This window comes from Saccopteryx bilineata, chromosome 4, assembly GCF_036850765.1.
Source record: "Saccopteryx bilineata isolate mSacBil1 chromosome 4, mSacBil1_pri_phased_curated, whole genome shotgun sequence".
Classification (NCBI taxonomy): domain Eukaryota; kingdom Metazoa; phylum Chordata; class Mammalia; order Chiroptera; family Emballonuridae; genus Saccopteryx; species Saccopteryx bilineata.
In genome coordinates, this window is record NC_089493.1 from 154,015,425 (window position 1) to 154,033,311 (window position 17,887).

A 17,887-nucleotide genomic window follows, 5' to 3' on the forward strand; every position below is an offset into this window, starting at 1 on the left:
ATATAAGAGGAGAAAGGAATAAAAATCACAGCCACAAATAGTATTTGGGAGAGCCTGTGCTCTTGTCAGGGACCTGGTAAAGAAGTTTGCCTCACTAATTGAATGTGCAGCTTTAGCAAAACACCGCCCGTCCATGTATTTTGAGGTGCTAAGTGAACATTATGTAATTTGTTCTTACTTTATCCCCAACATTAGGAACCTCTGGTATATGATTAGGAAATTATGGCTATCAGAGACATGATTCCAAAGTAGAGGGGGCACTTCAGAGCTGGAATTGAACCAACCATGCAGTGGTCTACACTGAAAAACTAAGCTTTGTTTTGTGTAAATGTCTCTTTTGTTTATTGTTATATCCCCAGAACCTAATTCGTAACTGGTGTGTAACATATTTGTTTAAAAATGAGTGGTAGATTCAGAAAATGTGGGATTTTATTCTGTGTAATAAATTATCTTTTATCATTAACATCTCTTAGAGTGGACAAAGAGAAATCTATCTTGATATCACAAAGTTATTCTAGTGGGAAAATCATATGGCATTAACAGAACCAGTATGACCCTAAATGACCTTTGCACAAAATTGAAACAAAATTCTCTTTGTGCTGACACTATTGTGAGACTTTCTGTACCTTATGATATAACCAGATTCCACTGCAATGAGCATTAAATGAAAATATTGCTAGTCTTGTAAATATGAACAACAATTACTATTTTTGAGATATGATAAGAATTCTTTCATTCAGAAGCAGTCCAGCAGCTGCCCTACAGAAAGGCTAGGGCCTGGAGCTGGTGGACAATATTGAGGCTCCAGAGTTGAGGTGTGTCACAGTCAGAGCATGACAAGTCTGGAATTTTGCAATAGGAAATCACTGTCAGATATTTAAAAAGGAAGGACACATGAGATTTAAATTTTTAAGACGTACTTTGTGATAGCTAACATTGGGCACTTGAACAAGGGTAGCAATGGCAAAAAGTCAACACATTTGAGAGAATGAAAAGTAAAAGCATGAGCCTGACCGGGCAGTAGCACAGTGGATAGAGCATCAGACTGGGATGCAGAGGACCCAGGTTCAAAACCCTGAGGTCACTGGCTTGCGCACGGATTCACCTGGTTTGAGCAAGGGCTCAGCAGCTTGAGTGTGGGGTCACTGGCTTAAGCATGGGATCATAGACATGGTCACTGGCTTGAAGCCCAAGGTCACTGGCTTGAACAAGGGGTCAATGGCTAGGCTACAGCCCCTCAGTCAAGGCACATATGAGAAAGCAATCATGAACAACTAAGATGCCACAACGAAAAATTGATGCTTCTGATCGCTCTTCCTTCCTGTTTGTCCATCCTTATTTGTCCCTCTCTCTGACTCTCTCTCTTTCTCTGACAAAAAATAAATTTAAAAAAGAAATAAAAGCATGACACACAGATTTCTGGCTTGTTCTTTGATGGGCTCCAGACACTGATGATCTCCAGAGTCCTGAACCCTGGGACAGGACCAGGTTTTAGGTCGAGTAGGAAGATTTCAATTCAGTTTTGGAGAGTATGAGTTTGATATGAGAGCCTTTGAGGCATTCAGAACTGTGGGAAAGAACAGGGAAACTGAAAGAAACCATCTGAGGGGAGTTGAAAAAGATAGCTGATGGAAAACTAATGTGAGAAAAAGCTTTCCTATATTCAGATAACAGTTAGGAAATGCAATGAAAGGAACACTTCCATTCATAATAGCAACAGAAACCAACATTCAAGAGTAAACCCAATCAGCAATGTGGAAAACTTTTATGAAATACTTTAAAACCTCACTTAAGGACATTAAAGAAAAATGTATTATAAAGAGGTAAATTCCTCTTAAATTTATTTATGAAGTAATTTTTTAAATTTGCTCAAAATGGTTCTTGGCCCTGGCCGGTTGGCTCAGTGGTAGAGCATCAGCCTGGCGTGCAGGAGTCCCAGGTTCAATTCCCGGCCAGGGCACACAGGAGAAGCGCTCATCTGCTTCTCCACCCCTCCCCCTCTCCTTCCTCTCTGTCTCTCTCTTCCCCTCCCGCAGCCAGGGCTCCATTGGAGCAAAGTTGGCCCGGGCACTGAGGATGGCTCTATGGCCTCTGCCTCAAGTGCTAGAATGGCTCTGGTTGCAAGAGAGCAACGCCCCAGATGGGCAGAGCATTGCCCCCTGGTGGGCATGCCAGGTGGATCCCGGTCGGGCGCATGCGGGAGAGTCTGTCTGACTGCCTCCCTGTTTCCAACTTCAGAAAAATACAAAAAAAAATGGTTCTAAAGTTCAGTGGGAAAAGTAAGCATGTGAGACTAGCCAAGAAAATGCTAAACAAAGAATGATGATGAGGTTTTAGCGGCGTGTATTTTTTATTTACACATTTCCCAGTCTTCACTTTTTACAATTAGAGAAACAAGAACTTTCCTAATTAGAGAAACAAGAACTAAAACACCATCAGAAGCAGTAATAAATTATAATCTATCTAACAAAAAGACTGAAAAATGTGTATATGTGTGTGAATATATATGTATATGTATATATATGTATACTTACATTGGAAAGGAAGGATATAGAGATTACAATAAATAGGAAATATTATTGGTTTTACAGAAATAAAAAGAATTATCAGGGAATACTATAAATAACTGTATGCCAACAAATTGATAACTTAGATGGAACCAACAAATTTTTAGAAAGACTACCAAAGCTATTGTACAAACTACCAAAGCTATTGTAATTCAAGAAGAAATGGAAAAGCTTATAGACCTATAAAAAGTAAACAGATTGGGTTATTAATTGAAAAACATTTCCTACAAAAAGGGAAAATAAAAGACAAGGTCTAGATGTCTTACTGGTGAATTCTACTAAACATTAAAGGAGAATGAATACCATTTCTTCACAAACTCTTCCAAAAAAAACAGGAAAAGAGGGAATACTTTCCAACTCATTTTTTGAGGTCTGTATCACCCTGATACAAAAGAATTAACGTGTGGACCAATATCTCTTATGAATATAACAAAAATTCCGCAACAAAATATTAGCAAACGGAATACAGCAGCACATTAAAGGTTGGGCACGATAACCACGTGGAATTCATCTCAGAATGCAGAGTTGGTTTAACATCTGAAAATCAACCACTCTACTACATCCTGTCAATAAATAGAGGACAAACACCAAATTATCACCTCAGTAGATACAGAAAAAGCATTTGATGAAAGCTGACACCCCTTTCTGATTAAAACAACCAACTAGGAACAGAAAAAAGCTTTGCAATCTAGCAAAGGGCACCTATGAAAACCCATAGCTGACATCATACTCAGTCACTGAAAGACCAAATGCTTTGCCCCAAGATCAGGAACAAGACAAGGGTGCCCACCCCTTCTACTCAGTATTGTATTAGAGGTACTGGGCAGTCAGGCAAGAAAAAGAAAGAAAAGGCATCCAACTTGAAAAGGAAAAATATCTCTATTTGCAGATGATGTGATCTTAAATATGGAAAATTCAAAAGAACACAGAAGCCTGGCCTGGTGGTGGCACAGTAGGTAGAGCGTCGGCCCGGGACGCAGAAGACCCAGTTCAAAACCCCGAGGTCCCTGGCTTGAGTAAGGGGTGACTAGCTCAGCTGGAGGGCCCCCCCCCCCATTCAAGGTACATATGAGAAAACAATCAATGAACAACCAAGGTGCTGCAACAAAGAATTGATGCTTCTCATCTCCCGTCCTATCTGTCTGTTCCTATCTGTCCCTCTCTCTATCTCTCTCTCACTAAAAATAAAAGAAAAAGAAAAAAATTTTTCAGCCAAAAAATGAGTTTAACAAAGTTGCAAGATGCAAACTGATCAGTTGTATTTCTGAACCCTAGAAATTAACAATCTGAAAATGAAATTTAGGCAAACAATTTTATTTGCAATAACTTCAAAAAGAGTAAAACACTTAGGAATAAGTTTAATAAAAGAAGTATAAAACTTACACACTGAAAATTACAAAACAAAGTTATAATTTTTTTCTTTTTTTATTATTAAGTGAGAGGTGAGAGGCAGAGAGACAGACTCCCACATGCACCCCGACCGGGATCCACCCAACAAGCCCCCTATGGAGTAATGCTCTGCCCATCTGGGGCCATTGCTCCATTACTCTACAACTGAACTATTTTACCATTTGAGGTGAGGCTATGGTGCCATCCTCATTGCCTGAGGCCAACTTGCTCAAATGAGTCATGGCTGTGTGAGGGGGGAAAGAGTAAGAGAGAAGGGGAAGGGTGGAAAAGCAGATGATTGCTTCTCCTGCATGCCCTGACCAGGAATCGAAACCACGACTTCCACACGCTGAGCCAACTAGCTAGGACCCAAAGTGATAATGAAAGAAGATGACCCTGGCCAGTTTGCTCAATGGATAGCACGTCAGCCTGATGTGCAGACATCCCAGGTTCAATTCCCCGTTCAGGGCACATATAAGAAGTGACCGTCTGCTTCTCTTCCCCTCCCCCTCTTCTTTCTCTCCCTCTCCTCCTCCCTTTTTTCTCCCCCTCCTCCTCCCATTTCTCTCCCTCATCCTCTCTCACAGCCAGTGGCTCAATTGGTTCTAGCATCAACCCCAGATGGGGTGTGCTGGGTGGATCCCGGTCGGGTACATGCAGGAGTCTAGCTATCTCCCTTACACACACACACACACACACACACACACACGATGTAAATAAATGGGAAAGCATCACATATTCAGATTTGAAAATTTAGTATTGTTAAGATGATAATCCTCCCAAAATTTATCTACAGATTCAGTGAAATTCCTATCAAAATCCAGGCTGCCTTTTTCAGAGAAATTGACAAGTTAATCCTAAAATTTATGTGGCAATTTAACAGATCCAGGATAGCCGACATAGTATTGAAAAAGAACAAAGTTGGAAGACTCATACTTCCTAATTTAAAAACTTCTTATAAAGCTATAGTAATTACTGTGGTCTGAATGTTTGTGTGTCTCCCCCCCCCCATTTATATGTTGAAATCCTAACCCCCTAACATGATGGTATTAAGTCCGGGACTCTGAGAGGTACATAAATCATAAGGGTAGAATCCAGATGCCTTAGAGAAGAGACTCCAGAGAGACCCCTCGCCCCTCTGCCTTGTGAGAGTACAGTGAGAAGTCTGCATCTGAAAGAGAACCCTCCCCCAGCCATGCACTCTGATCCTGGACTTCCAGCCTCCAGGACTGAGAGAGAAGTATTTGTTATTTATGAGCTGCACAGTCAATGCTATTTTATTATAGCAGCCTGAACAGACTAAGACAGAAATCAAGACAGTGTGGTCATGGCACAAGGAGAGACATACAGATAATGGAATAGAACTAAAAGTCAACAAAGAAACTCACATTTATAGCGACTTGTTTTTCAACAAGGGTGTCAAGACAAGTCAATGGAGAAAGAATGGTCTTCAACAAATGGTGCTGGTATAATTGTGCATCTACCTACCTGCAAAGGAATGAAGTTGGACACTTCACATCATACATGAAAATGAACTCTTTTAGTGAGAGGAGGGGAGGTAGAGACAGACTCCCGTGCCTCAACCGGGATCCCCCTGGCAAACCTACTAGGGGGCAATATTCTGCCCATCTGGGGCCATTGCTCCATTGCTCAGCAACTGAGCCATTTTTTAACACCTGAGGCAGAGGCCATGGAGCCATCCTCCTCATCCAAGGCCAACCTGCTTAAACCAATCGAGCCAGGGCTGCGGGGGGAGGGGGGAGGTGTTGGGAAGGGTGTTGGGGAGGGGAGCAGATGGTCGCTTCTCAACTGTGTGCCCTGACCAGGAATCGAAACTGGGACTTTCACACTCTGGGCCGACGCTCTACCACTGAGGCAACCAGCCAGGGTGAAAATAAACTCAAAATAGATCATAGACCTAAATGTCTATTTAAGAGTAGTGTAACAGCCTGACCAGGCGGTGGTGCAGTAGATAGAGCGTTGGACTGGGATGCAGAGGACCCAGGTTCGAGACCTCGAGGTTGCCAGCTTGAGTGCAGGCTCATCTGGCTTGAGCAAAAAGCTCACCTGCTTAGACCCAAGGTCGCTGGCTTGAGCAAGGGGTTACTTGGTCTGCTGAAGGCCCACGGTCAAGGCACATATGAGAAAGCAATCAATGAACAACTAAGGTGTCGCAATGCGCAATGAAAAACTAATGATTGATGCTTCTCATCTCTCCGTTCCTGTCTGTCTGTCCCTATCTATTCCTCTCTCTGACTCTCTCTCTGTCTCTGTAAAAAAAATAAATAAATAAACAAACAAAAAAGTAAAAAAAAGTAGTGTAACAGTAATTTGAGTAGAGTAGCTAAAAATATGAAAAAGCTAACAATATAAATCTCTTAGAAGAAAATATAGGACTGAATCTTTAAGACCTTTGGTAAGGCAAAGCCTTCTTAGACATGACACCAAAGCACAAACAACTAAAGAAAATAGATAGATTGAACTTTATCAGAATTGAAATTTTTGGTGCCTTGAAGAACATGATCAAGAAAGTGAAAAGATAACCCATGGAATGGGAGAATATTTGCAAATCTGATAAGTATATTTTATCTTTAGAAAAAGAGACAAATAATCAATTAAAAATAGGCAAACACATCTAAATAGAAATTTTTCCAAAAAGATTTACCGATAACTAATAAGCATATGAAAAGATGCTCAAAATGATAGAGAAATGCAAATTAAAACCACAGATAAAATCCACAGAGACAGGTAATAAGTGTTAGTCGAGGCTGTGCAGAATCAGAACACTCACACTCTGCTGGTGGGAGAGGAGAATGGTGCAGGTGCTGTGGGAAGCACTGGCAGCTCTCAAAGTGTTAAACATAGGACTCAGCAGTTCCACTCAGAGGCTTGTAAGAGAAATAAAATATGTGTCTACACAATAACTTGTACCACATTATTCTCAGTGACCAAACAGCATAAATAGCCTGTGTCCATCCATTGATAAATCAATAAAGAAAATGTGGTATATTCACACAGTGGACTATTTCTGTTATGGAAAGGAATGGATTCATACTATAAAAACATACTAAGTGAAAAAAGGCAGTCATAAAATACCACATATTATATGATTTCATTTATATGAAATGTCCAGAATAGGCAAATCCATTGCCTTGGACTGGTGGGATTTGAGAATAAATGAAGAGTGACTGCTAATGAGTATGGGATTTCTTTGGGAGGAGGGAGGTAATGAAAATGTTGTAAAATTGATTGTGGTGATGGTTGTATAACCTTGTGAGGATACTAAAAACCACTGAATTATATATGTTAAATGGATGAATTGTGTAGTATATGAATTATATCTTTATAAAGCTGTTATATAAAAATATACTAAATGAAAAGTCTGCAGAAAAATATTATATGAATATATTTTTGGAAATAATATATTTAAACAAAACGTATTCTTTAAAATTTGTGAAGCAATGTAAAAGAAACATTGATGTATATTCTCTTGACATAGTAGCTTTAATCATGTAATAGTTCCAGTGACAAAATTTCATTAAGAAGATACAGTAATAACAACAATAGCATTTATTGCATTCTTTCTATTTGCCAACACTTTGCTAAATTCTTAACATACATTTTTCTCATTTGTTTTTCACAACACCTGATAATGGCCCCTGATTTTCTGTTCCTCTCACCTTGCTTTCTAGTCGCCAACACACTGACGTTTACATTTACAAAATTGTATTATTTATCAGAATATCAAAAATGCACAATTTCTTTTGTTGTGGTTAACAGTAGCTAAAAGCTAACCATAAGTCTTATTTGAATTGATATTTATATGATCTTAAGCAGTTAGAAGTGCATATTGATAAATCCACCTTTATATGTTTAGGTAAGATTTTAAGTTTGAACTAAAACATTTTGTATTTGTTATAGTTGATTCCCAATAGGAAAACACTTTTTAATTACTTGAACAGTTTTTTGTTTAATATAGTGCTAAATTTGAAAGGCAGTCATTGGCAAAGATAATTTTTAGAATTCTTCTCAGTCAGTTTGGGCTGCTGTAACAAAATACCATAGACTAGATAGCTGGAACAGTCAACATTTATTTCTCATAGTTCTGGAGTCTGGAAAAGCCTAAGATCAATGTGCTGGCAAAACTGGTTCTTGGTGAGGGGCCTCTCTGGCTTGTAGATGTCACCTCCTTGCTGCACCTTCTCATGCAGAGCAGAGTGAGAGAGCAAGCTCTGTGTGTTCTCTTCTTGTAAGAACACTAATGCTGTCATTATCCCCACCCTCATGACAGCAATGAAACTTGAGCCCCTCCCACAGGCCTCATATGCAAATCAATCACGTGGGCTTCAGCATAGGAATCTGGGGGAGAGTGGACACAGCTTCATCCAAAGCCACTAGCTGTGGTGAAATTTGTCCATAAATGCTAACCAAGCATTTTTGTTTGTTTTTAGTATTATGTGCCAAGAACCTTGCAAAGAAAGACTTCTTCAGTAAGTAAACACCCATTTTTGCTCTTACAATATTAATATTTTGCACATATCTCTGAAATTTTAAACTTATTAAAAATGCTGGTTGTATTCTCCTAAAAATCAATCCTGCCCTTTACTGAATAAAAATCCATGGTTTCAAAAACTTTATTTCTCAGTTGACTACAACATAGAGAGACTCCCTAGCTCCTAGGCACAGAATTTTAACTCATACAAGAAAAACTCTCTCATTTCCTATTTCAGCCACACCCTGTTTTCTCTGTTTTTCAGCTCAAAATCAGACAAGACATTTCTCTATAAAATAGCTGGTTTAAATGAAATTATTAGTCAGGTTTTATAAAACTCATTTTAAAAGGCTTGTAATTAAAGGAATTGTGAAAAATAGAGAATCCTTTTCTGAAGAAAGGAATCACCCCCTTCACTCAGGAAATTCACCTGTTGTAAAGTAGGCGCCTGCAGCTGGAAGTCTGCACTGTCTTCTTTCCTCCCAGGCATGCTGCTCACTGCTGAGGTGGTGGTAGCCACATTTTAAAGATGAAGAAAACTGGGTTCACAGCCTTATTCAAGTAACTGGGCAGCTCCAGGACAGAGGTGCACCTCCAGGCCTCTAACCTGCCACCTCTCGGATTTGATACACCTGTCGAATTCTTTTAGGAGCTTAACCTGAAGACTCAGTAAATACTTGCTTCCAGAGATCATATAGACAAAGTCAGTAAGCAAGATTTCTAAATATTATTTATTAGACAACTCATTATAGACACCTTTCCTCTATTTAATTAGCCCTACTACTTAGTGATTATCAAAAATGATATTTGAATTTAAGCCTGTTTTTTGCTGTTTTCTGTAAACCCAGTTTTTAGCCTCTAAAAATCTGAGGGTGATGTCATACTGGGTTACTTTCTTAGAAGGGAAATAGATCGAAACTAACCTTAAATTAGAGAATCAAATCTACCAAGGTAATCTTGGTTACCAAATCAGAGGATCTTGACGCTCCCGTTAGCCTGCCTGTAAGACTGAGTACTGATGTCATGTGATAGATCTGTCCCCTTTTCTCCAGGACTCCCTGACCCTTTTGCAAATATTGTTGTGGATGGATCTGGGCAGTGCCACTCAACGGACACTGTGAAAAACACATTGGACCCAAAATGGAATCAGCACTATGATCTGTGAGTTGAATATTCTATAAGCTATTTGGAGAGTGGCAGGAAAGTAGGTATCTAACTTTTAAAAGAAGCATTTTATTTAAAAGAAAATGATAAAAGAGAATTTCTAACTTGTTGTTATTGATAATAAAAGTATATAGCCAAATGAATACTGCCTATACTCGGAAGTTCTTGCATTTGACATTTTTATAGGTTTTCATGGTTTGTTTCTGTAATTTTTTAATCTGTTGAGCATTCTAACAAAAAATAAGAGCCATAGTTCAGGTCCTCTTATGGGCTACTTTATCTTTTTTTCGTGAAACCCTAAACCTGAGAGTTTTTACTTTAAAACACATTATTATTATACATTTTTATTATGCAAATAAATACATATTTTACATATATTTCTATTGATTTTTTTAATTCAGCCTTTGGTACAAATATATTTTCTGTAGGAGAAAGTATAGTTTGGTATGATTGAATATGTATAAATCTACTTACCACCAGACAATTTCTTATATTTGTTTATAAAATGGATTGCACTTTGAAAACCACTATTTTGTATGCACCTATGTTTTCATATCCCTGCTAAGAAATGTTTGTCAAAATAATACTGAATGATTATTGGTTTTTTATTAACACAAATTATGCTGGGTTTGGGTGGGATTTTAATAGCTGGATTCTAAGACTGACTTTCAGGTATACTAAGGTACCATTAGTGATCTGGAAAGTGGTTGTCAGCTCTTGTCCTGAAAGCTCCCCTCTATGGTTGACTTGCCCTGAGAGTAAGTGGGGTTAATGCCTGAGTTAGTACCCATTACTGTCCTTTGGATGGATCTGTGGGTTTATAGGTAGTTCCCTGTTGCAAACTAATGTTCAGTAGTAAGCCTAACATTGGTAGGAATTTCTGAATCATGTCATTGTCTTTTGGAATCAATTATATTATGGTAAATCTCTGTTACAAGGTAATTACTTATGTGGTTATCTACATTTGCTTCTTACATATCTGGTTAGTTCTTTTCCCAGCCCGTTGAAGTCAGTAGACATATATTTATTGAGTGCCTCCTACATGTGGAATATAGAACCAACACTATTTTTTAAGAATTCTTCTATACTGACAAGTCAATTAGATAAACTCTCAGTGGGCATAATAATTCAGAAATACAGTTAAAAGTGAGTTTGCATGTTGTTTTTAGATATGTTGGGAAAACTGATTCTATAACCGTCAGCGTGTGGAACCACAAGAAAGTTCACAAGAAGCAGGGAGCCGGCTTCTTGGGCTGTGTGCGGCTGCTCTCCAATGCCATCAGCAGATTGAAAGATACTGGATGTAAGAACCAAATGCTTTTCTGCCTCTTCATGCACCTGAGGAAGACTCATGAGGCATCATTTTTTAAATACTGAATACAGAATTCCTGACTTCCTCCTTAGTTAACATTTCCCTGGGTTAAGTTTTGAATTGTTTGTTTGCAGACCAGCGTTTGGATCTATGCAAACTAAATCCCTCAGATACTGATGCAGTTCGTGGCCAAATAGTGGGTAAGAACTTTCTCATCTGTATAAAGAGATGCTTTACAGAACTTAACATTCAACTCCTCATCACTGAGAAAACACACACAAGCACTGACATGTTGACATACTTCAAAGGACAGACCACATATGGGGGCCATTTCTTCAGCACTAAAGTGTCATCTTTTGTGGTTTTTGTTATTTTAGCTAATTCTCTTCAAACTATCCTTCAAAGCTGAGCTAAAATGACTAAGGTACAAAAGGATTTAGGATTGTAATTTTAAATGTCATTTTAATCATCATACAATGGTTAACTAATTTGTCATTGTATTACTCAGAGGTAGATGAGAAGCATGGTGGCCACATATTCAAGCGCTGAGAAATAGTTTCTTCAGGAAAACCCATCATATATATAAAAAGCAAAGATGATTTCGGAAGACTTCCATGTAATATGATTTTGTACAGTTAGAGGACTGAATTATCTTAGCATGAACGAATAGAATGTGCTTATGTTACAGAGTGTTGACTGGCAGTGTTCTCTTGAAAGTGATTTATCTGTTAAGAAGCTCATCGTATTATCTATCCAGTTTTTCTTAGCATTTTAGGGTAACTCTGAAATGCTGTGTGCTGACTGTATGCATTACAAAAGAACCAAAGAAAAGATAGGATTTCAGCAGCACACCAGAGTGAGCCCAGATTGCTCAGGTACTGTCTTATGTGGGCTTGACCCAAGATAAACGCACTGTACGTGAACCTCCTAAAAGCTATCATAATGAAAACATTTTTCTATATGTGATTTTTTTTTTTCCTTTGTGGAGGGATGTGCCCGGGAAAACGAGTAACTGGGAGCAACTTTATAAACATCTGTGGTGTTCATAGTTGCAACCAAAAATAAATGTTTGGATCCATCTGAACTTTGCAATTACTGAAAGTGCTCTCTGTGTCATTATTAAACGTAAGTCAGAATGTCCTTAAAGAATAAGGTGACTTAGAGGAAGAGACTGTGTTCCATTGTGTTTATAGAGAGCACGGAAACAAACCCCTCTTCTGCCGTATTTACAAGGACTGGTCCAGGCAGTGTGCAGTGGTGTGACCTCCTGTAATAGAATGCTTCGTGCTTGAAAGCATAGGAATATATGTGTGTGTCTATGCGCACATGCCTCGCTTTTAAAAAATAATATTTTGCATAGATTATGCATTCACAATGGCTCACTGTATTACAATTGTATGAAATACCACTGAATTGTAATGCAAGATGTTATTTTCTGTTTTAGTCAGTTTACAGACACGAGACAGAACAGGCACTGGAGGGTCTGTGGTAGACTGCAGAGGACTGCTAGAGAATGAAGGGTATGTATCACCGTGACAACGCTGCTGAGCGCTCTGCTGTCTGAGCTCGCGCTTTGTATGAAACTGTCCTTCCCACCTTTTCACTGTGCTGAGTGGTGAGACGCAGGTTAGGACTGTGCGATAACACTTATAAAGGAAGTTGTAGCCTGACCTGTGGTGGCGCAGTGGATAAAGCGTCGACCTGGAATGCTGAGGTCGCCGGTTCAAAACCCTGGGCTTGCCTGGTCAAGGCACATATGGGAGTTGATGCTTCCTGCTCCTCCCCTTGTTCTCTCTCTCTCTCCCCTCTCTCTCTAATAAAAATGAATAAATAAAATCTAAAAAAGTAAATAAATAAATAAAAATTTTTAAAAAATGAAGAAAATCTGTTTAAAAAGAAAAAAAAAGAAGTTGTAAAGACTTATAGTAGCATTGTGCCCAAAGACTCAGGATCCAATTTAAAGAGGTTCCCACTGGCCAAAGATAGAACAATTTTATCATTAATATGAATTGTAACTAATGGATTGAAAGACATCAAATATGTTGGTTTGTTTTTTTAATTTTTAAATTGTATTTAGAAAATTAACAGAGTGACATTGATCAATAAGAGGACATAGGTTTCAAGTAAATATCTCTATAGCATTTGAAGTATTGATTATGTTGTATACCACATCGCCCAAAGTCAAATTATTTTTTATCACCTTATATTTGTCCCTAATATGTTTAAAATGAACATTATATGTTCATAATGACACAGAGAGGAAAAAAAAATCCTAAAACAGTTTTTAAAAAAATTCTGTGTTGTAGAATTGTGCACCTGAAACCTTTATAATTTTGTTAACCAGAGTCACCTCAATAAATTCAATTTGAAAAAAACTCTGAAAACTCTCATTGGTCACTATCACAATTTTGTAATCCCTAATGAATTAATTAAGGTGGGTGATAATTAGTAATAATTTTTATCAACACCACAACAGAAGTAATCTGACGTTGACATACCTCTTGGAAACACAGGGGACAGGAGAATGTGTTACATAGTCCCAGTCTAGAAGTGGGCACTCAGGAGAGTGTAGAAGATGCTAACCTGTGTCTACACAAACATACACTAGAAAAATAAGTAAATCACAAGGGAGGAAGAGAACCTGCACATTAATAATAAAAGACTTAAGAGACAAACCTACTAAATGCAATGTGTGGACCTTGCTTGGATCCTGATTGAGACATTTGACTGGAGAAAGTAAACACTGACTGGTATTTGATGATATTTAAAAATTCATGTACATTTTTTAGTCATGATAATGGAAAAAGTCTTTATCTCTTAGAAGTATATGCTGAAATATTTAAGGATGAAATGGGAAATGGTTGGGATTGGTTTCAGAATAATTCAGTGGGAAGGGGACGTCAGAAGGAGTAGCCACGAGAAAGTCATTGTACTAGTGATGAGTCTGGGAGATTAGTCTCCCAATTTGTGAATATATTTGAAACTTTTCAATGTGAAGTGTTTTCAAAAGTACTTGCTTATAAGAGAAAATAGTCTGTTAAAGTAAATTGTCTTCAGAATGGCTCAGGGGGTAAAGATTTATGTTAAAGAGTACTTAAAGTCATTGCAGTATTTTATGTAACCAGGAATTTTACTACAGAGGAAAATGGAATATTTGGATTTGACTTTAAATCAAGAAAAATCAAATCTCATTTCATGAGCCCCTTATAGTCCAGGTTGGTGTTTTCTCATCACTCAGCTCTCCCCAAAGATGGAATCCCATGGGGACTTTGATGGCACCTCTTGGCCACTTGTTTTGTGAAAAGTCTTTTTATTTAAATAGGACAGAATGAATTCTATGGCACAAAGCACTTAGGACACTGTATATCAGGGGTCCCCAAACTTTTTACACAGGGGGCCAGTTCACTGTCGCTCAGACCACTGGAGGGCCGGACTATAAAAAAAAACTATGAACAAATCCCTATGCACACTGCACATATCTTATTTTAAAGTAAAAAAACAAAACGGGAACAAATATAACATTTAAAATAAAGAACAAGTAAATTTAAATCAACAAACTGACCAGTATTTCAATGGGAACTATGCTCCTCTCACTGACCACCAATGAAAGAGGTGCCCCTTCTGGAAGTGCGGTGGGGGCCAGATAAATGGCCTCAGGGGGCCGCATGTGGCCCGCAGGCCGTAGTTTGGGGACCCCTGCTGTATATTGTTCAAGGAATGCAGAATGAATGGATGTGAGAGCCCTGCACTGACTCTCCAGGTCCCTGTCTCGCTGTGTGCCCATGCGCACTGTGTTCTGCCCCTTTCAGAACCGTGTATGAAGACTCAGGGCCCGGGAGGCCCCTCAGCTGCTTCATGGAGGAGCCTGCCCCTTACACAGATAGCACTGGTGCTGCTGCTGGTGGAGGGAACTGCAGGCTCGGGGAGTCCCCAAGTCAAGATCAAAGACTGCAGGCACAGCGACTTCGAAATCCCGAGATCCGAGGGTCCCTCCAGACGCCTCAGAACCGACCACATGGCCACCAGTCCCCAGAACTACCTGAAGGCTATGGTGAGAGAGTTCATCCTGTATGCTGAGCATTTTCTGCAGTGTTTCAGGGAGCTTTCGTTTTTTATCCTTTTTTAGTAACTCATTGCGTGGCTTCACTGCTGCAGTTTGCAGAGCTGTGTAGTACAATGGTTGTGTCAGTATAAAGACAAGTAACCAGATAAGGATGGTGATAAATCTTGCTCTTCACAAATTCGTCAGCAGTTGTACCAGTTCCCCAGTTTAGCAATTGTGTAAAAATTTTAGGCAAATGAATATTCCAGAAAATCAGGATAGTGTGTGGGCTGGATGAGGGCATTTGTGGTCCTCTGATTTGCATATGGACAGGACAGTATGGTGTCAGAGTGAAAAGAAGGGATCATTTGACAATGTAGACAGAGGACCTGATTAATGAAGGAGAAATTCATTTAAATGTGGCAGATCACACCCAAAGTCTGACAAGTGGAGGTGGTAGAGGTCAAGGTAAGGTCAGTCCTGGTGAGGTGGGGACACAGACCCGGCTCCTCCAGGGCTCTGACAAGGAAGGTGTGAGCAGGAGAAAGGGAGGCAGGCTCAAATGTTTGTAAGGGCTGGTACCATGAGGAAGTCTGGCAAAGTTAACTACTGCCCTTTTAATTCCTTTTCTGGATGATTTTAAACAATGTTGAAAAGAAGCTTAGCCTGGTCTGTGGTGGTGCAGTGGATAGAGCACCAACCTGGAATGCTGGAGTCACCAGTTCAAAACCCTGGGCTTGCCTGATCAAGGCACATACAACAAGCAATCAAGCAATGATCAACTAAAGTGAAGCAACTACGAGTTAACACTTCTCATTCCTCGCACCCTCTCCTCTCTCTGTAAAATTAATAGGAATAAAAATCTTTAAAGAGAAAAAAATAAGCTTAGACCTATGCTTAGAGGACTGGTTGAAAACTTTCCTTGGAATTAAATTTAATCATATCCCCAATTTCTTGTACAGAACAAAGAACAACAGTGCAGGGGCAAGTGTACTTTTTGCACACACAGACTGGAGTTAGCACGTGGCACGACCCCCGGATACCAAGGTAGGTTTCTAAAGTGCGCATCAACCTGGGGTCTTGGCCTCGGGGTCTCTGGTGTGTCACAGCTCCGCTGCCACCTCCAGACCCTCTACCTGTTAAGGTGGCAGCTGCTAGAACTAAGGGTCCTTTGGACCAGTCCTGGGTCTTGAAATCAGGTCACAACCAAAAAAGGCCCTCACCCCTAGATTAATCAAATGTGCTCTCACTTGGAAAGCCAATAACCCCTCCAAGATGTATCTTCATTTTAAACTAAAAATAATGGTGAATGAAATGATATGATGTCTGGGATTTGCTTCAAATAATTGGGGTGGGGCAGTGAATATAAAGGTGTATCTGAAACAGGTTGACTATGACTTGATAATTGTTGAAGTTGGTTATTCATTATGGTTTCTCTCCTTTTTATATGCTTAAAGTTTTCCATAATAAAGCATTAAAAGGAAATATAAAGACTCTATTACCCTTTCTCTCTTCTACTTTACTATCCCTATTGCCTCAGTCCCTTGGGGACCATTCCTGAGGGAGATGCAGCTTTTCTATACGAATTCCTTCTACAAGGCCATACATCCGAGCCCAGGTCAGAGAGCCCCACCCCACCCCACAACAGAGTTATGTTTCTTTATTTCTTTGCTTTGCTTTGCTTTAAAAAAAATTTTTGTTTGTTTTAGAATAGCATTACTACTTAATAACATATTTTAAGTAATGCTCATTTTCTTTTTATTCATGAATTGTTTCATCTGAGAATAAGCTTCCTATCTTTGATTTTCCAAGTCTGTGTTAAATTTATGATTCAGTATCTATAATTTGCGTGGAAATACTACCTGCAGATGGATGAGGAGTCTCGACAGTACCCACTCTAAGAAATGTCAGGCTTTGTGCTAATTAGAAAAGCGTCTTGGTCAGTAATGCTGTGTGTCTACATGGCTGTGGATTGTGCTGGAATAATTAATCAAGAGGTTGGAATTACAAATAGTTACTTAACGGAGCCAACTAAAAATGAGAATACCTCTTCCCAGTGCACCTGTTTAGAGTTGTGAGATTTCAAATGCATGTTAATACATCCCCTCAGCTGCAAAAACACTTATGCTGTTTGGGGCTCTTCTATGAGGCAGCCTTTCTGACCTTGAGTGTTTCATTTACTGTGAATTCAGATCATTTTCCCAGAGTGTCAGATGCTTCCTACTGTTCGGGCCGTTTTCAGTACAAGAAGTGATGTTCCCCAGGTAGATCATGTCTCCCTCATGTGTATAAGCTCTGAAAGTTTCGTTTTTATCTGTTGGCTTTTGCTGCCACCAGCAGCACAGAAGTCTGGATTCAGTGGGAATTTGGCGTAAGTAGCACCATGATTGTCCCTCTTAGCAGAACGAGGACATGGCCACATTGATAAGGGACTCCTGTGGTTCCTCTTGCTGAAGTTTTGGTCTTATGCCTCTATATTCAGATGTACATACCTCTCTGTATCTTCCATTTTGGTAGAGACCTTAACAGTGTGAATTGTGATGAACTTGGACCCCTGCCGCCAGGTTGGGAAGTCAGAAGTACAGTGTCTGGAAGAATATATTTTGTAGATCATAATAACCGAACAACCCAGTTTACAGACCCAAGGTTACACCACATCATGAAGTAAGACTTTTACACAATATTTGTTGACTTACATTTATCATTTAATGTTTTCTGCTAATATTTTTCTTAATTTGTTTACTGCATTGTTTCTTAGTGGAGAATAAGCATTAGCAAAATATGATAAATATTTTGGTGGGCAGTTGAATGTCTTAAATTCTCAAATTAGCTGTGAACAGCACTAAAGCCATCTCTTGTTGCTGTTACCACTCTCTTCTTTCCTGCCCCTGAAATTAAATTCACCAAGATGGCATATTAGG

At 39.2% G+C, this 17,887-nt stretch overlaps 1 protein-coding gene across 4 annotated transcripts in view; it reads left to right on the forward strand.

Moving 5' to 3' along the window:
- Positions 1-17,887, forward strand: part of SMURF1 (SMAD specific E3 ubiquitin protein ligase 1) — a 141,343-nt gene that overhangs the window by 97,569 nt on the left and 25,887 nt on the right. For 3 of the 4 annotated variants that reach the window (XM_066272251.1, XM_066272249.1, XM_066272250.1), the window contains exons 2-9: positions 8,408-8,446; positions 9,501-9,609; positions 10,782-10,915; positions 11,059-11,124; positions 12,369-12,444; positions 14,734-14,975; positions 15,929-16,013; positions 17,484-17,630. In XM_066272251.1, coding sequence (XP_066128348.1) covers positions 8,408-8,446; positions 9,501-9,609; positions 10,782-10,915; positions 11,059-11,124; positions 12,369-12,444; positions 14,734-14,975; positions 15,929-16,013; positions 17,484-17,630 — 898 coding nt within the window. The remainder of the gene's footprint in view (positions 1-8,407; positions 8,447-9,500; positions 9,610-10,781; positions 10,916-11,058; positions 11,125-12,368; positions 12,445-14,733; positions 14,976-15,928; positions 16,014-17,483; positions 17,631-17,887) is intronic. The other variant, XM_066272252.1, reaches the window with a different exon arrangement.